We start from the raw sequence: 24,594 nt of genomic DNA, 5'->3' as shown, positions 1-24,594 counted from the left end.
GGTGGTGATGAACAGAGTGTTTGAATTAAGCAACAGTCCAGCACGAACTGCCAAGCCATGCCTTCGCTGGACCGGAAACAAGCTTCCGAGGACCGGTTTCTGGCATTCCAGCTGTCTTCAGCCCGGCTTGCTTGAATCCAGTGGCAAAGTGAGCAATGGACTCACGTCTGAGCATACCCCGCCACACTTATGGCGGCCAAAAGTGGTACAAAAGTGGGTGGTGATGGACGGAGCATCTGAATCAATCAAACACTCACACCCAGTCAACAGATCTGGGTTTGATCCATCACCATTCTTTAGCCCACTCTGCCACCCCAGTTCAGACATGGCCATATGCAAATCAGCCTGACCCTGTGCCTCATGGGAACAGTCCAGCCCGAACTGCCAAGCCATGCCTTCCCTGGACCGGAAACAAGCTTCCGAGGACTGGTTTCTGGCATTACAGCCGTCTTCAGCCGGGCTTGCTTGAATCCAGTGGCAAAGTGAGCAAGGGACTCACGTCTGAGCATACCCTGCCAACTCATGGCGGCCAAAAGCGGTGCAAAAGGGGATGGTGATGGACTTTCTATGTGTAAAGCAGCATGGATGCCCATTGGATGCCCCTTTGATGCAAAGTGATGCTTGTAAAGGGGCCATATTCACAAGGGGGTGTTAAGCCACAAAAAGTTGCTCAACCCCGCTTCGGAAATATGGAGACGGGCATAGCACCACCAGACCATCGCTAAAAGTGGTGTTCTGTTGGCGCTATCCCCTTGTATATATATCCCACAGAGTATTCATAGGACCTGTTAGGTTGTGAATATTTCTGTAGCGTCTTCTACCACTAGAATGGCACCCTAGCACTTCGGTACTCAGGGCACATAAATGTGCAGTAGGTGAACTTACTCCTTTTTCATCCTTTTTCTCTTTTGCCTTCGGTGCATCCCAAGAGTCGTACTCCGGCGGCATAGAATGCCGCTGGGGCACTGTAAATATGCCCCCAGCATTTTTTTCCCAATCATAGCTTACCCTCCATTTCCTTCCCAGTTGATCACAGTTGAGTTTTTCAGTGTAAAGACGTGATGGAAACTAACCAGCAGGGGGACGGGTTCTTTTCCCGACTCTTGTGATGCACCGAAGGCGCAGTGTGCCGGCCCGTATTCATATGGCCACAAAGTCACTCTGAGTGGCTTTTCGTGCTCTTGTAAATATGGAGTGAGGCAATGCCTTACTCTGCGTCAAGGAGGCGTTCCATGGTTGTTGCTGTGGGTGTTCCCAAGCAACACCCGTTGGGCCCGATTCACAGAATGAACTTAAGACTCAATCCTAAACTTACTACTATTTTGGTATTCACAGAATGCACTTACTACTTTTGGTATTCACAGAATGAACTTACTACTTTTGGTATTCACAGAATGCACTTACTACTTTTGGTATTCACAGAATGCACTTACTACTTTTGGTATTCACAGAATGCACTTACTACTTTTGGTATTCACAGAATGCACTTACTACTTTTGGTATTCACAGAAGTTAGGATTTTGTCTTAAGTTTGTCTTAAGACTAACTTAAGACAGACTTAAGACAGACTTAAGACAAAATCCTAACTTCTGTGAATACCAAAAGTTGTAAGTGCATTCTGTGAAAACCAAAATAGTAGTAAGTTTAGGATTGAGTCTTAAATTCATTCTGTGAATCGGGCCCATAGTGTTTGACACTGCTCCAGGTTTACAACATCGCGTAAATCCGGGGCAATGCCAACATGTCTTCCCAAAGCAAGCATAACAAGGAGAAATGTCTACATTTCTCCTTGTTTTTTCCTCTTTCCGCGTGTGCTGAATTCTACAGCACACATAGAACATGGAAAATGCCTCGTTTGATTATTTTTGTGCTGGGAGGTGCCCCTTCCTGCACAAAAACAATCATGCCAACGACACAGACACCCTTGCACCCTTGTACAAGGGTGCCTGTGTTGGTGCTCGGCTGCAGTTTGTGTGCTGGCAGATCTTGTTAAATACGGCTCATTCCTGCCCTTTTCTTTTGACTTAGGGCTGCGCAGCTAGAAGGCTTGCAGTGCTGCCCCATACCAAAATATTGTAAATATGCCCCAAGGTTTATTGTGCTGCTTTGAATCAATTAAAAAAAATATTTAAAAAAAAGCAAAAAAATATTTCTTTGCAACAAACAGCCGTGTCAGAATATGCTCCAGAACTGTTTTTAAAATCAAGTCATTTAAAAAACTGAGGTGTGTAGACAATGTACTCCAATCTCCTCAGCAGTTTGCGAAAGATCCATCTAATTTCTTCCACTCTAAAGTGGAAAGATCTGTGCAAATTTTCTTCAGCTCGATGAGCCCCTCTTAACCCCTTGGCCGCGGCGGTAATTCCGCCGCAGCGCTAGGGGGCAGGGGGCGCCGCGCGGCATGCTCGGGACGGAACCACTCAGTCACGAGCCGCGGTGGCGCTGTGCTTGTGACGGAAGGTTCCGTCACGGCCCTGTCTGCTCAATAGAACGCGCCGCTCAGACGCGAAATTAGCAGGCGCGAAGGCCGGCCCGTGACCGAACAATTCCGTCACCAGCACAGTCCCACCGTGGCTCATGACGGAATCATTCCGTCACGAGCACGCAAGGGTTTAAAGGCTTCCTTTATGTCCACCCTATCAACAGGAAGGCCCGCGGCTCAAATCTTTTTAAAAGATTTCTCTGGAAGAATCAGAATTAATCTTACAAAAAGTAAAATTAGGACCTCTGTGCCCCCCCTATTTATTATCAAAGGCAGGCACCAGTGTTGACCCATAGATTAACCTTCTTTTGAACCTCTCTCTTGAGCAGGGCGAAGAGCCCCTCTTCTGGTAAAGGGCACTTATTGTACCCCATTTTTTTAACAACAAAAAACAATGCTGATCTGCTCACATTGAGTAATTCCAGACCAATCTCCCTTCTTCCTCTCTGAGGGCCCGCTTCATAGAACTAACTTAAAACAAAATCCTAAACTTACTACTTTTGGTATTCACAGAAGTTAGGATTTTATCTTAAGTTTGTTTTAAGACAGACTTAAGAAAACTTAAGACAGACTTAAGACAGACTTAGACAGACTTAAGACAGACTTAAGACAAAATCCTAACTTAAGTCTGTCTTAAGTCTGTCTTAAGTTTGTCTTAAGACAAACTTAGGACAAAATCCTAACTTCTGTGAATACCAAAAGTAGTAAGTTTAGGATTTTGTCTTATGTTAGTTCTGTGAATCGGGCCCTTAGAGAAGATGTTGGAATCTTTGGTGAATAGTCAAATCAACAACTAGGTTGAGCAGAACAATATCCTCCGTTCTTCCCAATCTGGTTTCGTGCTGGGTTTAGCACCGAAACAGCTCTTCTAGAGGTTACAGAATACAATAGGACTAATCTTGATCTGGGTCGGAAGCCAGTGGTTCCTTTAATAGATCTTTCCGCTGCCTTCAACACTGTGGCCCATAACCTTCCAGGGCTCTTCGCTTTGTAAACCATAATTTGCTTCATGTCCTAAAAGTGCGCAAAGTTAAACCAAGTGACAGATCCTTTTCTTGAACCTACTATTTAGAATTTCTGAACACGTTATCTTCGTAATATTCCTAGTTAAAGTTTATATAGGGCCCGATTCACAGAACTAACTTAAGACAAAATCCTAAACTTACTACCATTTCGTATTCACAGAAGACACTTACTCATTTCGGTATTCACAGAAGTTATGATTTTTCACAATTTAGTAGTAGTAAAGTTAGGACTCCTAACTTTAGGACTCCTAAATACCTTCTGTGAATACAGGAAGTCTTAAAATTAGGATTTTTCTCAGTTTAGTAGTAGTAAAGTTGAGAAAAATCCTAATTTTAAGCCTTTTGGTATTCACAGAAGGCATTAAGGAGTCCTAAAGTTAGGACTCCTAACTTCTGTGAATACCAAAATGAGTAAGTGCCTTCTGTGAATACCAAAATGAGTAAGTACCTTCTATGAATACCAAAATGGTAGTAAATGTAAGATTTTGTCTTAAGTTAGTACTGTGAATCGGGCCCATAGAGCTGAACTGAAAATATTCCTGTTCCGTGAACCTTAGAATCTCTCTTACTTTTCTTGTTGTATTTTAGCACCAGGAAACTTCTATCGAAGCAGCAGTTGTGCTTTATTAATGTATTCTCATTCATTGACTATCGCAAAGGCAGGGAGTGGAATAAAATACATGACATAGATAATCAAATGTCCTTATTGTCTGATTCCAGCATCTTTGATGCAAGCAAGTCTGTTGAAATCCATTACCAGGAATACTGTAATCAGATCAATAAGACGCTTCATTTTATTTATTTTTATTTATTTTATTCAAAGAGTTTTATATAGCGCTAGCTTGACCCGAGGGTATCAGAGCGCTTTACATGAGATTCAACAATGTTACAAAGTTACATTCAGTTACAATCACATTAGTTACAGACGCAAACATTTAAGGAGCATAGAAGACTCGGAAATGCAGTGGAAGAGAGGGATAGGGGTATGGTAAAAGGGGTAGCAAGGAGATATGACGGAGACGAAGGGAATGTCTGCCCAAGGTCCGGCTGGGTAGGTGAGGGCCGAGGGGGAAGTCCGTAGCCCAGCTCCTCTATAGCTATCCAGTAGCTCCATCGGGCATCGGCCAAATGGCTAGGTCTCCACAGAAAAACAGTTAAAGAGCATAGAAGATGAGATGAAAGGAGCATAGAGTGGTAGGGGTTAGGGTAAAGAGGTGAGAGGGAGGTACGACAGAGAGATGAAGTAAAAGTCCAGCTGGGTAGGTGAAGGTCGAGGGGAAAGTCCACAACCCATCTCCTCTATAGCTATCAGGTAGCTCCACTGGGCATCGGCCAGATAGCTAGGTCTCCGCGATCGGAGGTAAGTTCAGCACGTTCTACGTCTTGATGGGGGGAAAGGTGAAGGTCAGTTAGATGTCCAGTTTTTGTCCTATAGTAATAGCACAACATGGTGTGGGCCACTGTGGCAGCCATCTTGTGGTCAGGCAAGGGAATTCTGACCTTGATGTTACATTCAGGGCCGGTCCCCAAAATCCAGGGGACCTAACTAGGCGCCAGCAAGTCCTTCAAGCTCTCATCGTGATCATTAGAGGCCACCCTCTGCTCCCCCACTCCCCGAATCCAAAGCGCACCTGCTGTATGTATGTATGAGGAATCCTGTGCTCAGGTGTTTGAATTGGCCCCCCAAGATTTATGTGGTATTGCGGGGTTGTGCTCACCAAAACAAAAGGCAGTAAAGACCCTCAGATAATGCAGGCTATATGGTGGATAGGTTCAGTTAACAGCAGTTGGAGACTGACTCGGGTGGTATTAACTTGCAGTGGGCACCGGAACAATGCAAAACAGGCTGCAGTTACGAGTGAACTTGGGCGCCATATTAGGGTCAAGCCACACGCAGTGAGAGGACGGCTGCTGACAAAACAAGTTGTTCATGAGAATGCTCTGTGTCCCCCAGCGGTCGCCACTTTAAAAGTCAGTGAAACGTTGCATAAATCAACGGAAAGACTCTCTAGGTGCAGGTTGAGGCGTTCGCAGTATTCCGTCAAACGGCCGCCATCTTACGGTCAGGCTGCAACGATAACTTCCCTCGCAACTTCAGGGATTGATACTGCAAACGGGATTTTACCTTAACAGAGGTAAATTTTAAATACATTTTACCTTAAATCTAGGAGACCAATTTAAATGGGATTGCTCGATCACGCGGACTTGGCGTCAGGGATTTGGGTATTCAGGGTGCGGTAGGAGCGGGAGCAGCGATGTAAAGGTCCGGGTCCGGATGATTGCACTCTCGTCACGGCTGCAGAAGGTCGATTTCCATGATCCGCGGGTGAGTTCCCACCATGGGTTAAGTGCGGACCGGCTCCCCCCCCGGTACAGGAGCAGTGGCGGTACGCTTTTGTGTACAGCGAAACCAGCGCTCCGCAGCTCGTCAGGCAGGTAAGCACCGGTGCCGAGTCACAAGGCACTTACCTTGGTGGGCGGTTGTTGCTTGCAGGGCTCAGGCTGCAGGTCGTCAGGTTTTTAGGGTGAGAGAGAGTTATTAGGAGTAGGCTCAGCAGGAGACGGCACGGCAGTTGACAAAGGCTTGTGCCAGCCATTTTAGCCGGATGGTGTTGCTCTCAAAAAGGGCTGCATCTCGGTCTCAGAGTGGTTTACAGCAGGTTGCAACATCTCAGATAGTAGAGGATAGTTGCGTTGCATAGCGGAGAGCTTCATCTGAGTAGGAACTAAACATAAACGAACTAAACATAAAAGATCTGCCCCCTGGTTTAATGAGAAGGTGAAAGCTCTCAGATACTACTGAAAATTGGCTGAAAGTAAATGGAGGAAGGGCTATGCCACGGCCGATAAAGAAGTGCTGAAGATCACCCTGAACAATTACAAAAATGAAATCTCTAAAGCTAAGGCGGAATTTTTTGCCAACTCTATTTTGGAGGCCCCTAATAAAACCCATAGGGTCTTCAAAATAGTTGAAGAACTATCTAAACCTGACTCCTTAAAAAATAAAACGGTCGCAACTCAAGAACTTTGCGACAGTTTAGCTACATTTTTGGAGGAGAAAATTTCCAAGATAATAACAGGGTTGGCAGAAAAACAGGATAACTCGATTAATATGGCCTCTGAGACTTACGATCAGTCATCGGTAGGGCAAATAAATGAAGAGGTTCACGAGGACCAACAAACAACACTAAGCCACTTTGCTCTTCCTACAGACGACAAGTTTTACAAACTGGCTATGAGCACTAAATCTGGATCCCCCTTGGACCCTCTCCCCCCTAAGGTCTGGAAGGAGTATGGCAGACAATTACTGCCAAAGCTCCATAGGAGTTGGCCTAACGGCTAGGGCGCTCAACCTCGGACCTGGGGATCTGGGTTCGAGTCTCGGTAACGACGCCAAAAACCTCCTGTGATTCTGGGCAAATCACTTAATCTCCCCGTGCCTAAAAAAAAATGAAAGTGTGTGTCCTCATGTAAAAACGTAACTTGTGCTATGTAAAGCGCTCTGATACCTGATTCGGTTCGGGTCTAGTTCGCGCTATATAAAACTCTAAAAAAGAAAAAGAAAAAAAAAGAATCTGCAATCAATCCTTGAGTGGTGGGATTGTTCCTTCTTGCTGGAAACAGGCCTTAGTGACACCCTTACTGAAGAAACCTACCCTTGACCCTCAGTGTCCGAACAACTACCACCCTATGGGGCAGGTTTATCAAGGGAAATTTTTGTCGCAAACGCTGCGATTCGCAAAAAAGCAGAGTTTGCGACTAAAAATTCGCAAAACAAGATGTATGAAGGAAATTGCATAGCAAAATTAAGGATTCGCAAAATTTGCGATTCCTTAAATGCTATGCATCAAGCATTCCATTTTTGCGATTTCTTTCACAAATGCACTTTTTGGCATTTGTGAAGGTGCCATATGCTGCACATACATGCCCTTAGGGCATGTATGTGTGCCACATGCGCACACATGTAAATTTCAGGGGTGCATCAGGGTGTCCTTATGACACCCTTGCACCCTTGAAATTATTCTCAAATTGCGAATTTCAAATTGCGAATCGCAAATTGAGAATTACTTCCCTTTCATTCCTATGGGCCTCCTGACCCATAGAAATGAATGGGAAATTATTCCTCATTTGCTCATTCGCAATTTGCTATTCGCATATAAGGAATATTAGGAAATCGCTAAAAAATGTTGATTTTTTTAGATACATACCATTTGCAATTCTCAATTAGCGATTCTCAAAAAATCGCTATTTGAGAATCGCAAATAGGTATTTTGATACATCTGCCCCTATATCACTTCTCCCCTACCCGGTAAAAATTCTTGAACGCCTGGTCAGCAAAGCCTTGTCTACCTTTTGTAAAACCAATTTGAGATTTGAAGAGGAGCAATTCGGGTTTCGACCAGGCCAAGGGACAGAGACAGCATTGGTTGTGGTCCTAGACGAACTCAGAATGAGGGCAGACAGCGGTCAATCAACTGTTTTGATTTTATTCGATATGTCCGCCGCTTTTGACACGGTCAGCCACAAAATCTTACTTAGGCGGAACTTGGGCTGGAAGATCTTGCCTTTAAATGGCTCAAGTCCTATTTGGAGAATAGGCAACAGGCAGTACGACTAACCCCCTTCTCATCCAAATTTAGAACAATTGAGCACGGGGTCCCTCAAGGTTCCTCCATTAGCCCGATCCTTTTTAATATTTATTTAAGACCTCTGATCCCCATCATTAAATCTTATAACATCAATTTGGTGAACTATGCTGCCGACACGCAGCTCGTCCTGTCTCCGGAAGGCAGGGAGTCTGCGTCACTCGGTCATTTTCACGAGTGTATGCAGAAGGTGGCGAGTTGGCTCAAGGGCAACTCCCCGCAATTTAATGGTGGGAAAACAGAAATATTGCGCTGTACAATGAAAAGAATCCCACGACCACTTCCAGATGAATTTTGGCCTATCCAGACAGGCACACCTCCCATTCCAGCGGCTGATGTGCGGAATATGGGGGCAGTTTTCGAGAATAAGCTGATCATGGAGAAACATATAAATAAAACAGTTTGTACTTGTTTCGCCCTCATCAAGGCCTTGTGGAAGATCCTTCCCTTGCTGCCTCTGTAAGCCAGGGCCCTAGTCGTCAGAAGCGTCATCTTGAGTCGGCTAGACTACTGTAACGCCCTGCTTCTTGGTGCACCTAGTTTTCTCATCAAGAGACTACAAAGAATTCAAACAATAGCCTCCAAGTTAGCCTTAAAAAGGAGATGGGATGACTCTGCATCGGCAGCTCTTATCGATCTCACCTGGCTTCCTCTGTCCCAGAGAATCCAGTTTAACCCTTTGTGTGCTCGTGACGGAACCGTTCCGTCACGAGCCTCGGGTGGGCTGTGCTGGTGACGGAACGGTTCCGTCACGGCCCGCTCGCCGCGAATTCCGTGCCTACGCTGACGTTCTAAAGAGCGGGCGTGGCCGTGACGGAACCGTTCCGTCACAAGCACAGCTCACCAGAGGGCCGTGACGGAGCGGTTCCGTCATGAGTACGGGAGCGCCGCGCGGCCCCGTCTCCCCCTTAGCTCTGCGGCGGAATAACCGCCGCAGCTAAGGGGTTAAAGCTACATGCATTGCACTCGGACCCCAGCCTCTGCAGAAGAAATTTGTCTGGTACTCTCCTTCAAGAATGCTTCGTTCTTCCACTGCATATCTGGCCCGTACCACCAGAGTACGAACTTCTAGATTTGGTGGCAGAGCTTTCAGCTGGACAGCGGTACCGTTGTGGAATAACCTCCCATTGAATATGAGAGAAGCAGAGGAGTGTGTACAGTTTAGGAAAAAACTTAAAACCCATCTTTTTCCCAGGGTGTAGTGTTCGTCACATGTGGTGGGCTAACTCTGCGTGTGTACTGGAACTTCTATCTTCAGCGCCAGGATACCCGTGGGGTGATAGAGTGCTTTATAAATATGGGATACATTACATTACATTACATTGATTCACCAGGTACATTACACAAGGTAAAATTCATTTTGTTTTTGTTTAGGCACAGGGAGATTAAGTGATTTGCCAGAATCACAGGATGTTGAGCCAAAGACGAGAATCATACCTTGTTCCCCAGGGACTGATTCACAGAACTAACTTAAGACAATATCCTAAACTTACTACCATTTTGGTATTCACAGAAGGCACTTACTCATTTCGGTATTCACAGAAGTTAGGAGTCCTAACTTTAGGAGTCCTAAATACCTTCTGTGAATACCGAAAGTCTTGAAGTTAGGATTTTTCTCAGTTTAGGAGTCGTAAAGTTAGGACTCCTAACTTTAGGACTCCAAAAATGCCTTCTGTGAATACCGAAAGTCTTGAAGTTAGGATTTTTCTCAGTTTAGGAGTCGTAAAGTTAGGACTCCTAACTTTAGGACTCCAAAAATGCCTTCTGTGAATACCGAAAGTCTTGAAGTTAGGATTTTTCTCAGTTTAGGAGTCGTAAAGTTAGGACTCCTAACTTTAGGACTCCAAAAATGCCTTCTGTGAATACCGAAAGTCTTGAAGTTAGGATTTTTCTCAGTTTAGGAGTCGTAAAGTTAGGACTTCTAACTTTCGGACTCCTAACTGCCTTCTGTGAATACCGAAAGTCTTAAAGTTAGGATTTTTTCTCAGTTTAGAAGTAGTAAAGTTGGGACTCGTGCTCGCTCTCTCTCTCTCTCCTCCCCCTCCCCCCTCTCTCTCTCAGTGAGTGAGTGAAGGACAGACTCACCTGTCTCATCGGCCTGGTTCTGCAGGTCCTCGGGAACTGTAAGAGAGGGAGAGAGGTGTCAGATCGGCAGTAAGGGTACAAAGCGGCCTCACTTTGTCCTGACCCTGGGTGACCAACACACGACCCCCCACTACCCCCCCATGAGACATACTTACATCACTCTCCGTCCAGTGGTGGCCTGCCCCCACCTCTCCTTCCAGCACATTCTGTTATATTCAGGGTTTCACATCACCCATCTCTCTCTGTTCACCAGCTTCATTCTCCCCAACCCCAGACCACTTTTCTCTTCCATGTACACTCTCCCTGACAACACTCATTCTCCTTTCTCTTCCATGTACACTCTCCCTGACACCCTTTCTCCTTTCTCTTCCATGCACACTCTCCCTGACAACACTCATTCTCTTTTCTCTTCCATGTACACTCTCCCTGACACTCATTCTCTTTTCTCTTCCTTGTACACTCTCCCTGACAACACTCATTCTCTTTTCTCTTCCATGTACACTCTCCCTGACACTCATTCTCTTTTCTCTTCCTTGTACACTCTCCCTGACAACACTCATTCTCTTTTCTCTTCCATGTACACTCTCCCTGACAACACTCATTCTCCTTTCTCTTCCATGTACACTCTCCCTGACACTCTTTCTCCTTTCTCTTCCATGTACACTCTCCCTGACACTCATTCTCTTTTCTCTTCCTTGTACACTCTCCCTGACAACACTCATTCTCTTTTCTCTTCCATGTACACTCTCCCTGACACTCATTCTCTTTTCTCTTCCTTGTACACTCTCCCTGACAACACTCATTCTCCTTTCTCTTCCATGCACACTCTCCCTGACAACACTCATTCTCTTTTCTCTTCCATGTACACTCTCCCTGACACTCATTCTCTTTTCTCTTCCTTGTACACTCTCCCTGACAACACTCATTCTCTTTTCTCTTCCATGTACACTCTCCCTGACACTCATTCTCTTTTCTCTTCCTTGTACACTCTCCCTGACAACACTCATTCTCTTTTCTCTTCCATGTACACTCTCCCTGACAACACTCATTCTCCTTTCTCTTCCATGTACACTCTCCCTGACACTCTTTCTCCTTTCTCTTCCATGTACACTCTCCCTGACACTCATTCTCCTTTCTCTTCCATGTACACTCTCCCTGACAACACTCATTCTCCTTTCTCTTCCATGTACACTCTCCCTGACACTCATTCTCCTTTCTCTTCCATGTACACTCTCCCTGACACTCTTTCTCCTTTCTCTTCCATGCACACTCTCCCTGACAACACTCATTCTCCTTTCTCTTCCATGTACACTCTCCCTGACAACACTCATTCTCTTTTCTCTTCCTTGTACACTCTCCCTGACACTCATTCTCCTTTCTCTTCCATGTACACTCTCCCTGACACTCTTTCTCCTTTCTCTTCCATGCACACTCTCCCTGACAACACTCATTCTCCTTTCTCTTCCATGTACACTCTCCCTGACAACACTCATTCTCTTTTCTCTTCCTTGTACACTCTCCCTGACACTCATTCTCCTTTCTCTTCCATGTACACTCTCCCTGACACTCTTTCTCCTTTCTCTTCCATGCACACTCTCCCTGACAACACTCATTCTCCTTTCTCTTCCATGTACACTCTCCCTGACAACACTCATTCTCTTTTCTCTTCCTTGTACACTCTCCCTGACACTCATTCTCCTTTCTCTTCCATGTACACTCTCCCTGACACTCTTTCTCCTTTCTCTTCCATGCACACTCTCCCTGACAACACTCATTCTCCTTTCTCTTCCATGTACACTCTCCCTGACAACACTCATTCTCCTTTCTCTTCCATGTACACTCTCCCTGACACTCATTCTCCTTTCTCTTCCATGTACACTCTCCCTGACAACACTCATTCTCCTTTCTCTTCCATGTACACTCTCCCTGACAACACTCATTCTCCTTTCTCTTCCATGTACACTCTCCCTGACAACACTCATTCTCCTTTCTCTTCCATGTACACTCTCCCTGACAACACTCATTCTCCTTTCTCTTCCATGTACACTCTCCCTGACAACACTCATTCTCCTTTCTCTTCCATGTACACTCTCCCTGACACTCATTCTCCTTTCTCTTCCATGTACACTCTCCCTGACAACACTCATTCTCCTTTCTCTTCCATGTACACTCTCCCTGACAACACTCATTCTCCTTTCTCTTCCATGTACACTCTCCCTGACAACACTCATTCTCCTTTCTCTTCCATGTACACTCTCCCTGACAACACTCATTCTCCTTTCTCTTCCATGTACACTCTCCCTGACACTCTTTCTCTTTTCTCTTCCATGTACACTCTCCCTGACACTCATTCTCTTTTCTCTTCCTTGTACACTCTCCCTGACAACACTCATTCTCCTTTCTCTTCCATGTACACTCTCCCTGACACTCATTCTCCTTTCTCTTCCATGTACACTCTCCCTGACAACACTCATTCTCTTTTCTCTTCCATGTACACTCTCCCTGACACTCATTCTCTTTTCTCTTCCTTGTACACTCTCCCTGACAACACTCATTCTCCTTTCTCTTCCATGTACACTCTCCCTGACAACACTCATTCTCCTTTCTCTTCCATGTACACTCTCCCTGACACTCATTCTCTTTTCTCTTCCTTGTACACTCTCCCTGACACTCATTCTCTTTTCTCTTCCTTGTACACTCTCCCTGACAACACTCATTCTCCTTTCTCTTCCATGTACACTCTCCCTGACAACACTCATTCTCCTTTCTCTTCCATGTACACTCTCCCTGACACTCATTCTCTTTTCTCTTCCTTGTACACTCTCCCTGACAACACTCATTCTCTTTTCTCTTCCATGTACACTCTCCCTGACACTCATTCTCTTTTCTCTTCCTTGTACACTCTCCCTGACACTCATTCTCTTTTCTCTTCCTTGTACACTCTCCCTGACAACACTCATTCTCTTTTCTCTTCCATGTACACTCTCCCTGACACTCATTCTCTTTTCTCTTCCTTGTACACTCTCCCTGACAACACTCATTCTCTTTTCTCTTCCATGTACACTCTCCCTGACACTCATTCTCTTTTCTCTTCCTTGTACACTCTCCCTGACAACACTCATTCTCTTTTCTCTTCCATGTACACTCTCCCTGACAACACTCATTCTCCTTTCTCTTCCATGTACACTCTCCCTGACAACACTCATTCTCCTTTCTCTTCCATGTACACTCTCCCTGACACTCATTCTCCTTTCTCTTCCATGTACACTCTCCCTGACAACACTCATTCTCCTTTCTCTTCCATGTACACTCTCCCTGACAACACTCATTCTCCTTTCTCTTCCATGTACACTCTCCCTGACACTCTTTCTCCTTTCTCTTCCATGTACACTCTCCCTGACAACACTCATTCTCCTTTCTCTTCCATGTACACTCTCCCTGACAACACTCATTCTCCTTTCTCTTCCATGTACACTCTCCCTGACAACACTCATTCTCCTTTCTCTTCCATGTACACTCTCCCTGACACTCTTTCTCTTTTCTCTTCCATGTACACTCTCCCTGACACTCATTCTCTTTTCTCTTCCTTGTACACTCTCCCTGACAACACTCATTCTCCTTTCTCTTCCATGTACACTCTCCCTGACACTCATTCTCCTTTCTCTTCCATGTACACTCTCCCTGACAACACTCATTCTCTTTTCTCTTCCATGTACACTCTCCCTGACACTCATTCTCTTTTCTCTTCCTTGTACACTCTCCCTGACAACACTCATTCTCCTTTCTCTTCCATGTACACTCTCCCTGACAACACTCATTCTCCTTTCTCTTCCATGTACACTCTCCCTGACAACACTCATTCTCTTTTCTCTTCCATGTACACTCTCCCTGACACTCATTCTCTTTTCTCTTCCTTGTACACTCTCCCTGACAACACTCATTCTCCTTTCTCTTCCATGTACACTCTCCCTGACAACACTCATTCTCCTTTCTCTTCCTTGTACACTCTCCCTGACAACACTCATTCTCTTTTCTCTTCCATGTACACTCTCCCTGACAACACTCATTCTCCTTTCTCTTCCATGTACACTCTCCCTGACAACACTCATTCTCCTTTCTCTTCCATGTACACTCTCCCTGACAACACTCATTCTCCTTTCTCTTCCATGTACACTCTCCCTGACAACACTCATTCTCCTTTCTCTTCCATGTACACTCTCCCTGACAACACTCATTCTCCTTTCTCTTCCATGTACACTCTCCCTGACAACACTCATTCTCCTTTCTCTTCCATGTACACTCTCCCTGACACTCTTTCTCCTTTCTCTTCCATGTACACTCTCCCTGACAACACTCATTCTCCTTTCTCTTCCATGTACACTCTCCCTGACAACACTCATTCTCCTTTCTCTTCCATGTACACTCTCCCTGACACTCTTTCTCCTTTCTCTTCCATGTACACTCTCCCTGACAACACTCATTCTCCTTTCTCTTCCATGTACACTCTCCCTGACAACACTCATTCTCCTTTCTCTTCCATGTACACTCTCCCTGACAACACTCATTCTCCTTTCTCTTCCATGTACACTCTCCCTGACACTCTTTCTCTTTTCTCTTCCATGTACACTCTCCCTGACACTCATTCTCTTTTCTCTTCCTTGTACACTCTCCCTGACAACACTCATTCTCCTTTCTCTTCCATGTACACTCTCCCTGACACTCATTCTCCTTTCTCTTCCATGTACACTCTCCCTGACAACACTCATTCTCTTTTCTCTTCCATGTACACTCTCCCTGACACTCATTCTCTTTTCTCTTCCATGTACACTCTCCCTGACACTCATTCTCTTTTCTCTTCCATGTACACTCTCCCTGACACTCATTCTCTTTTCTCTTCCATGTACACTCTCCCTGACACTCATTCTCTTTTCTCTTCCTTGTACACTCTCCCTGACAACACTCATTCTCTTTTCTCTTCCATGTACACTCTCCCTGACACTCATTCTCTTTTCTCTTCCTTGTACACTCTCCCTGACACTCATTCTCTTTTCTCTTCCATGTACACTCTCCCTGGCTCTCATTCTCTTTTCTCTTCCTTGTACACTCTCCCTGACAACACTCATTCTCCTTTCTCTTCCATGTACACTCTCCCTGACAACACTCATTCTCCTTTCTCTTCCATGTACACTCTCCCTGACACTCTTTCTCTTTTCTCTTCCATGTACACTCTCCCTGACACTCATTCTCTTTTCTCTTCCTTGTACACTCTCCCTGACAACACTCATTCTCCTTTCTCTTCCATGTACACTCTCCCTGACACTCATTCTCTTTTCTCTTCCTTGTACACTCTCCCTGACACTCATTCTCTTTTCTCTTCCATGTACACTCTCCCTGGCTCTCATTCTCTTTTCTCTTCCTTGTACACTCTCCCTGACAACACTCATTCTCTTTTCTCTTCCATGTACACTCTCCCTGACACTCATTCTCCTTTCTCTTCCATGTACACTCTCCCTGACACTCATTCTCCTTTCTCTTCCATGTACACTCTCCCTGACACTCATTCTCTTTTCTCTTCCTTGTACACTCTCCCTGACACTCATTCTCTTTTCTCTTCCTTGTACACTCTCCCTGACACTCATTCTCTTTTCTCTTCCTTGTACACTCTCCCTGACACTCATTCTCTTTTCTCTTCCATGTACACTCTCCCTGGCTCTCATTCTCTTTTCTCTTCCTTGTACACTCTCCCTGACAACACTCATTCTCTTTTCTCTTCCATGTACACTCTCCCTGACACTCATTCTCCTTTCTCTTCCATGTACACTCTCCCTGACACTCATTCTCCTTTCTCTTCCATGTACACTCTCCCTGACACTCATTCTCTTTTCTCTTCCTTGTACACTCTCCCTGACACTCATTCTCTTTTCTCTTCCTTGTACACTCTCCCTGACACTCATTCTCTTTTCTCTTCCTTGTACACTCTCCCTGACTCTCATTCTCTTTTCTCTTCCATGTACACTCTCCCTGACACTCATTCTCTTTTCTCTTCCTTGTACACTCTCCCTGACTCTCATTCTCTTTTCTCTTCCATGTACACTCTCCCTGACACTCATTCTCTTTTCTCTTCCTTGTACACTCTCCCTGACTCTCATTCTCTTTTCTCTTCCATGTACACTCTCCCTGACACTCATTCTCTTTTCTCTTCCTTGTACACTCTCCCTGACTCTCATTCTCTTTTCTCTTCCATGTACACTCTCCCTGACACTCATTCTCTTTTCTCTTCCATGTACACTCTCCCTGACACTCATTCTCTTTTCTCTTCCTTGTACACTCTCCCTGACTCTCATTCTCTTTTCTCTTCCATGTACACTCTCCCTGACTCTCATTCTCTTTTCTCTTCCATGTACACTCTCCCTGACACTCATTCTCTTTTCTCTTCCTTGTACACTCTCCCTGACTCTCATTCTCTTTTCTCTTCCATGTACACTCTCCCTGACACTCATTCTCTTTTCTCTTCCATGTACACTCTCCCTGACACTCATTCTCTTTTCTCTTCCTTGTACACTCTCCCTGACTCTCATTCTCTTTTCTCTTCCATGTACACTCTCCCTGACACTCATTCTCTTTTCTCTTCCTTGTACACTCTCCCTGACACTCATTCTCTTTTCTCTTCCATGTACACTCTCCTTGACACTCACTCTCTTTTCTCTTCCATGTACACTCTCCTTGACACTCACTCTCTTTTCTCTTCCATGTACACTCTCCTTGACACTCACTCTCTTTTCTCTTCCATGTACACTCTCCCTGACACTCATTCTCTTTTCTCTTCCATGTACACTCTCCCTGACACTCATTCTCTTTTCTCTTCCATGTACACTCTCCCTGACTCTCATTCTCTTTTCTCTTCCTTGTACACGCTCCCTGACTCTCATTCTCTTTTCTCTTCCTTGTACACTCTCCCTGACTCTCATTCTCTTTTCTCTTCCATGTACACTCTCCCTGACACTCATTCTCTTTTCTCTTCCTTGTACACTCTCCCTGACACTCATTCTCTTTTCTCTTCCATGTACACTCTCCTTGACACTCACTCTCTTTTCTCTTCCATGTACACTCTCCTTGACACTCACTCTCTTTTCTCTTCCATGTACACTCTCCTTGACACTCACTCTCTTTTCTCTTCCATGTACACTCTCCTTGACACTCACTCTCTTTTCTCTTCCATGTACACTCTCCTTGACACTCACTCTCTTTTCTCTTCCATGTACACTCTCCCTGACACTCATTCTCTTTTCTCTTCCATGTACACTCTCCCTGACACTCATTCTCTTTTCTCTTCCGCACACACTCTCCCTGACTCTCATTCTCTTTTCTCTTCCATGTACACTCTCCCTGACTCTCATTCTCTTTTCTCTTCCATGTACACTCTCCCTGACACTCATTCTCTTTTCTCTTCCGCACACACTCTCCCTGGCACTGCATCTCCTCCTCTTTCGTGCACACTCTCCCTCGCATGCCCTCTCTTCTCTCTTCAATACACACTCTCCCAAGCTCTCTATCCAGATACTCTTTCTCCAGCTTCTTCACTGTAGCTCCCTCTTCACAGCACTCTCCTGGCTCCCTCTCCCCAGATCTCTATCTCTCCATGCTTCTCTCTATGCAACTCTTTATCTATAGCTCCTTCTTCCTAAAGTCTGGCTCTTTCTCCCTCTCTCAGGCAGCCTCCTCTTCCAGGCTCTGTCTCCATGACACCCCCCAGCTCTGTATCCCGGGTTCCTCTCTCTTGCTGTCCCTCTCTCTCACATGTGCACCGGCTGCCCTCCTCCCTCCTGCTCCCCAGCTCCATCTCCCAGGGTGGTTCTCCCAAGCTCCCTCGCCTTGGCACTTGTCCCCTGTGTCCTTCTTTGATGCTCTGACTCTATCTACCCCTCCCCGTCTCTCTCTCTTTCTAGGGTCTTTCCTGCCTCTCACCCCAGACCCCTTTCCCACACCCATGGGATGCCCCCTCACCGTGCTCGCCTCCACCAGTGACCAGGAACTCCAGCATCTTGTTCATGGCCGCCATGTAGAAGATGACCCTCAGCTGCGTCATGCCCATGGTGATGAGACTCCAGAGGAAGATCGGGGAGAAGACACTCCGTCGAAAGGGGACCACCTCTGCAAGAGAAGGAGAGTGTGAGGAGGGGGGACCACCTCTGCAAGAGAAGGAGAGTGTGAGGAGGGTGGACCACCTCTGCAAGAGAAGGAGAGTGTGAGGAGGGAGGACCACCTCTGTAAGAGAAGGAGAGAGTGTGAGGAGGGTGGACCACCTCTGCAAGAGAAGGAGAGTGTGAGGAGGGGGGACCACCTCTGCAAGAGAAGGAGAGTGTGAGGAGGGTGGACCACCTCTGCAAGAGAAGGAGAGTGTGAGGAGGGAGGACCACCTCTGTAAGAGAAGGAGAGAGTGTGAGGAGGGTGGACCACCTCTGCAAGAGAAGGAGAGAGACTGAGGAGGGTGGACCACCTCTGCAAGAGAAGGAGAGAGTGTGAGGAGCGAGGACCACCTCTGCAAGAGAAGGAGAGTGTGAGGAGGGGGGACCACCTCTGCAAGAGAAGGAGAGTGTGAGGAGGGTGGACCACCTCTGCAAGAGAAGGAGAGTGTGAGGAGGGAGGACCACCTCTGTAAGAGAAGGAGAGAGTGTGAGGAGGGTGGACCACCTCTGCAAGAGAAGGAGAGAGACTGAGGAGGGTGGACCACCTCTGCAAGAGAAGGAGAGAGTGTGAGGAGGGAGGACCACCTCTGCAAGAGAAGGAGAGTGTGAGGAGGGGGGACCACCTCTGCAAGAGAAGGAGAGAGTGTGAGGAGGGAGGACCACCTCCGCAAGAGAAGGAGAGAGTGTGAGGAGGGAGGACCACCTCTGCAAGAGAAGGAGAGAGTGTGAGGAGGGAGGACCACCTCTGCAAGAGAAGGAGAGAGTGTGAGGAGGGAGGACCACCTCCGCAAGAGAAGGAGAGAGTGTGAGGAGGGAGGACCACCTCTGCAAGAGAAGGAGAGAGTGTGAGGAGGGAGGACCACCTCTGCAAGAGAAGGAGAGTGTGAGGAGGGGGGACCACCTCTGCAAGAGAAGGAGAGAGTGTGAGGAGGGTGGATCACCTCTGCAAGAGAAGGAGAGAGTGTGTGAGGAGGGTGGACCACCTCTGCAGGAGAAGGAGGGAGTGTGAGGAGGGTGGACCACCTCTGCAAGAGAAGGAGAGAGTGAGGAGGGAGGACCACCTCTGCAAGAGAAGGAGAGAGTGAGGAGGGTGGACCACCTCTGCAAGAGAAGGAGAGTGTGAGGAGGGGGGACCACCTCTGCAAGAGAAGGAGAGAGTGAGGAGGGGGGACCACCTCTGCAAGAGAAGGAGAGTGTGAGGAGGGTGGACCACCTCTGAAAGAGAAGGGGAGAGTGTGAGGAGGGAGGACCACCTCTGCAAGAGAAGGAGAGAGTGAGGAGGGAGGACCACCTCTGCAAGAGAAGGAGGGAGTGTGAGGAGGGGGGACCACCTCTGCAAGAGAAGGAGAGAGACTGAGGAGGGTGGACCACCTCTGCAGGAGAAGGAGGGAGTGTGAGGAGGGTGGACCACCTCTGCAAGAGAAGGAGAGAGTGAGGAGGGAGGACCACCTCTGCAAGAGAAGGAGAGAGTGAGGAGGGTGGACCACCTCTGCAAGAGAAGGAGAGTGTGAGGAGGGGGGACCACCTCTGCAAGAGAAGGAGAGAGTGAGGAGGGGGGACCACCTCTGCAAGAGAAGGAGAGTGTGAGGAGGGTGGACCACCTCTGAAAGAGAAGGGGAGAGTGTGAGGAGGGAGGACCACCTCTGCAAGAGAAGGAGAGAGTGAGGAGGGAGGACCACCTCTGCAAGAGAAGGAGAGAGTGAGGAGGGTGGACCACCTCTGTAAGAGAAGGAGAGTGTGAGGAGGGTGGACCCCTCTGCAAGAGAAGGAGAGAGTGTGAGGAGGGAGGACCACCTCTGCAAGAGAAGGAGAGAGTGAAGAGGGAGGACCCCTCTGCAAGAGAAGGGGAGAGTGTGAGGAGGGAGGACCACCTCTGCAAGAGAAGGAGAGTGTGAGGAGGGAGGACCACCTCTGCAAGAGAAGGAGAGAGTGAGGAGGGTGGACCACCTCTGCAAGAGAAGGAGAGTGTGAGGAGGGGGGACCACCTCTGCAAGAGAAGGAGAGAGTGAGGAGGGAGGACCACCTCTGCAAGAGAAGGAGAGAGTGAGGAGGGTGGACCACCTCTGCAAGAGAAGGAGAGTGTGAGGAGGGGGGACCACCTCTGCAAGAGAAGGAGAGAGTGAGGAGGGGGGACCACCTCTGCAAGAGAAGGAGAGTGTGAGGAGGGTGGACCACCTCTGAAAGAGAAGGGGAGAGTGTGAGGAGGGAGGACCACCTCTGCAAGAGAAGGAGAGAGTGAGGAGGGAGGACCACCTCTGCAAGAGAAGGAGAGAGTGAGGAGGGTGGACCACCTCTGTAAGAGAAGGAGAGTGTGAGGAGGGTGGACCCCTCTGCAAGAGAAGGAGAGAGTGTGAGGAGGGAGGACCACCTCTGCAAGAGAAGGAGAGAGTGAAGAGGGAGGACCACCTCTGCAAGAGAAGGAGAGAGTGAGGAGGGTGGACCACCTCTGCAAGAGAAGGAGAGAGTGTGAGGAGGGAGGACCACCTCTGGAAGAGAAGGAGAGAGTGTGAGGAGGGTGGACCACCTCTGCAAGAGAAGGAGAGCGTGTGAGGAGGGAGGACCACCTCTGCAAGAGAAGGGGAGAGAGTGAGGAGGGAGGACCACCTCTGCAAGAGAAGGAGAGTGTGAGGAGGGAGGACCACCTCTGCAAGAGAAGGAGAGAGTGTGAGGAGGGAGGACCACCTCTGCAAGAGAAGGAGAGAGTGTGAGGAGGGAGGACCACCTCTGTAAGAGAAGGAGAGTGTGAGGAGGGAGGACCACCTCTGCAAGAGAAGGAGAGAGTGAGGAGGGTGGACCACCTCTGCAAGAGAAGGAGAGAGTGAGTGAGGAGGGTGGACCACCTCTGCAAGAGAAGGAGAGAGTGAGGAGGGTGGACCACCTCTGTAAGAGAAGGAGAGTGTGAGGAGGGAGGACCACCTCTGCAAGAGAAGGAGAGAGTGAGGAGGGTGGACCACCTCTGCAAGAGAAGGAGAGAGTGTGTGAGGAGGGTGGACCACCTCTGCAAGAGAAGGAGAGAGTGAGGAGGGTGGACCACCTCTGTAAGAGAAGGAGAGTGTGAGGAGGGAGGACCACCTCTGCAAGAGAAGGAGAGAGTGAGGAGGGTGGACCACCTCTGCAAGAGAAGGAGAGAGTGAGGAGGGGGGACCACCTCTGCAAGAGAAGGGGAGAGTGTGAGGAGGGAGGACCACCTCTGCAAGAGAAGGAGAGAGTGTGAGGAGGGAGGACCACCTCTGCAAGAGAAGGGGAGAGTGTGAGGAGGGAGGACCACCTCTGCAAGAGAAGGAGAGTGTGAGGAGGGAGGACCACCTCTGCAAGAGAAGGAGAGAGTGAGGAGGGTGGACCACCTCTGCAAGAGAAGGGGAGAGTGTGAGGAGGGAGGACCACCTCTGCAAGAGAAGGAGAGAGTGTGAGGAGGGAGGACCACCTCTGCAAGAGAAGGGGAGAGTGTGAGGAGGGAGGACCACCTCTGCAAGAGAAGGAGAGAGTGTGAGGAGCGAGGACCACCTCTGCAAGAGAAGGAGAGAGTGTGAGGAGGGTGGACCACCTCTGCAAGAGAAGGAGAGAGTGTGAGGAGGGTGGACCACCTCTGCAAGAGAAGGAGAGAGTGTGAGGAGGGAGGACCACCTCTGCAAGAGAAGGAGAGAGTGTGTGAGGAGGGAGGACCACCTCTGAAAGAGAAGGAGAGAGTGAGGAGGGAGGACCACCTCTGCAAGAGAAGGAGAGAGAGTGTGTGAGGAGGGAGGACCACCTCTGCAAGAGAAGGAGAGAGTGAGGAGGGAGGACCACCTCTGCAAGAGAAGGAGAGAGTGTGTGAGGAGGGTGGACCACCTCTGCAAGAGAAGGAGAGAGTGTGAGGAGGGTGGACCACCTCTGCAAGAGAAGGAGAGAGTGTGAGGAGGGAGGACCACCTCTGCAAGAGAAGGAGAGAGTGTGAGGAGGGAGGACCACCTCTGCAAGAGGAGAGAGTGTGAGGAGGGTGGACCACCTCTGCAAGAGGAGGAGAGAGTGTGAGGAGGGAGGACCACCTCTGCAAGAGGAGAGAGTGTGAGGAGGGAGGACCACCTCTGCAAGAGAAGGAGAGAGTGTGAGGAGGGTGGACCACCTCTGCAAGAGAAGGAGAGAGTGTGAGGAGGGAGGACCACCTCTGCAAGAGAAGGAGAGAGTGTGAGGAGGGAGGACCACCTCTGCAAGAGAAGGAGAGAGAGTGTGTGAGGAGGGAGGACCACCTCTGCAAGAGAAGGAGAGAGTGAGGAGGGTGGACCACCTCTGCAAGAGAAGGAGAGAGTGTGAGGAGGGAGGACCACCTCTGCAAGAGAAGGAGAGAGTGTGAGGAGGGAGGACCACCTCTGGAAGAGAAGGAGAGAGTGTGAGGAGGGAGGACCACCTCTGCAAGAGAAGGAGAGAGTGTGAGGAGGGAGGACCACCTCTGCAAGAGAAGGAGAGTGTGTGAGGAGGGGGGACCACCTCTGCAAGAGAAGGAGAGAGTGTGAGGAGGGAGGACCACCTCTGCAAGGAAAGGAGAGAGTGAGGAGGGAGGACCACCTCTGCAAGAGAAGGAGAGTGAGAGGAGGGAGGACCACCTCTGTAAGAGAAGGAGAGAGTGAGGAGGGTGGACCACCTCTGCAAGAGAAGGAGAGAGTGTGAGGAGGGTGGACCACCTCTGCAAGAGAAGGAGAGAGTGAGGAGGGTGGACCACCTCTGCAAGAGAAGGAGAGTGTGAGGAGGGAGGACCACCTCTGCAAGAGAAGGAGAGAGTGTGAGGAGGGGGGACCACCTCTGCAAGAGAAGGAGAGACTGAGGAGGGTGGACCACCTCTGCAAGAGAATGGGAGAGAGTGTGAGGAGGGAGGACCACCTCTGTAAGAGAAGGAGAGAGTGTGAGGAGGGTGGACCACCTCTGCAAGAGAAGGAGAGAGACTGAGGAGGGTGGACCACCTCTGCAAGAGAAGGAGAGAGTGTGAGGAGGGAGGACCACCTCTGCAAGAGAAGGAGAGAGTGTGAGGAGGGAGGACCACCTCTGCAAGAGAAGGAGAGTGAGAGGAGGGAGGACCACCTCTGTAAGAGAAGGAGAGAGTGAGGAGGGTGGACCACCTCTGCAAGAGAAGGAGAGAGTGTGAGGAGGGTGGACCACCTCTGCAAGAGAAGGAGAGAGTGAGGAGGGTGGACCACCTCTGCAAGAGAAGGAGAGTGTGAGGAGGGAGGACCACCTCTGCAAGAGAAGGAGAGAGTGTGAGGAGGGTGGACCCCTCTGCAAGAGAAGGAGAGAGTGTGAGGAGGGAGGACCACCTCTGCAAGAGAAGGAGAGAGTGTGAGGAGGGTGGACCACCTCTGCAAGAGAAGGAGAGAGTGTGTGAGGAGGGAGGACCACCTCTGCAAGAGAAGGAGAGAGTGTGAGGAGGGAGGACCACCTCTGCAAGAGAAGGAGAGAGTGAGGAGGGAGGACCACCTCTGCAAGAGAAGGAGAGAGTGAGGAGGGTGGACCACCTCTGTAAGAGAAGGAGAGTGTGAGGAGGGTGGACCCCTCTGCAAGAGAAGGAGAGAGTGTGAGGAGGGAGGACCACCTCTGCAAGAGAAGGAGAGAGTGTGTGAGGAGGGAGGACCACCTCTGCAAGAGAAGGAGAGAGTGAGGAGGGTGGACCACCTCTGCAAGAGAAGGAGAGAGTGTGTGAGGAGGGTGGACCACCTCTGCAAGAGAAGGAGAGAGTGAGGAGGGTGGACCACCTCTGTAAGAGAAGGAGAGTGTGAGGAGGGAGGACCACCTCTGCAAGAGAAGGAGAGAGTGAGGAGGGTGGACCACCTCTGCAAGAGAAGGAGAGAGTGAGGAGGGGGGACCACCTCTGCAAGAGAAGGGGAGAGTGTGAGGAGGGAGGACCACCTCTGCAAGAGAAGGAGAGAGTGTGAGGAGGGAGGACCACCTCTGCAAGAGAAGGGGAGAGTGTGAGGAGGGAGGACCACCTCTGCAAGAGAAGGAGAGTGTGAGGAGGGAGGACCACCTCTGCAAGAGAAGGAGAGAGTGAGGAGGGTGGACCACCTCTGCAAGAGAAGGGGAGAGTGTGAGGAGGGAGGACCACCTCTGCAAGAGAAGGAGAGAGTGTGAGGAGGGAGGACCACCTCTGCAAGAGAAGGGGAGAGTGTGAGGAGGGAGGACCACCTCTGCAAGAGAAGGAGAGA

General features: G+C 48.7%; 1 protein-coding gene across 1 annotated transcript in view; it reads right to left on the bottom strand.

The window, feature by feature from the left end:
- SLC43A1 (solute carrier family 43 member 1) overlaps positions 1-24,594 on the bottom strand; it is a 318,420-nt gene that overhangs the window by 26,439 nt on the left and 267,387 nt on the right. The window contains exons 9-10 of the mRNA XM_078674204.1: positions 18,243-18,389; positions 10,239-10,274 (exon numbers count right to left, since the gene is read on the bottom strand). Coding sequence (XP_078530330.1) covers positions 10,239-10,274; positions 18,243-18,389 — 183 coding nt within the window. The remainder of the gene's footprint in view (positions 1-10,238; positions 10,275-18,242; positions 18,390-24,594) is intronic.

The sequence above is a fragment of the Lissotriton helveticus genome, chromosome 1_1 (genome assembly GCF_964261635.1).
Source record: "Lissotriton helveticus chromosome 1_1, aLisHel1.1, whole genome shotgun sequence".
NCBI lineage: Eukaryota > Metazoa > Chordata > Amphibia > Caudata > Salamandridae > Lissotriton > Lissotriton helveticus.
The sequence above is the reverse complement of the archived record's forward strand: the minus strand, read 5'-3'. Positions and strand labels throughout refer to the sequence as shown.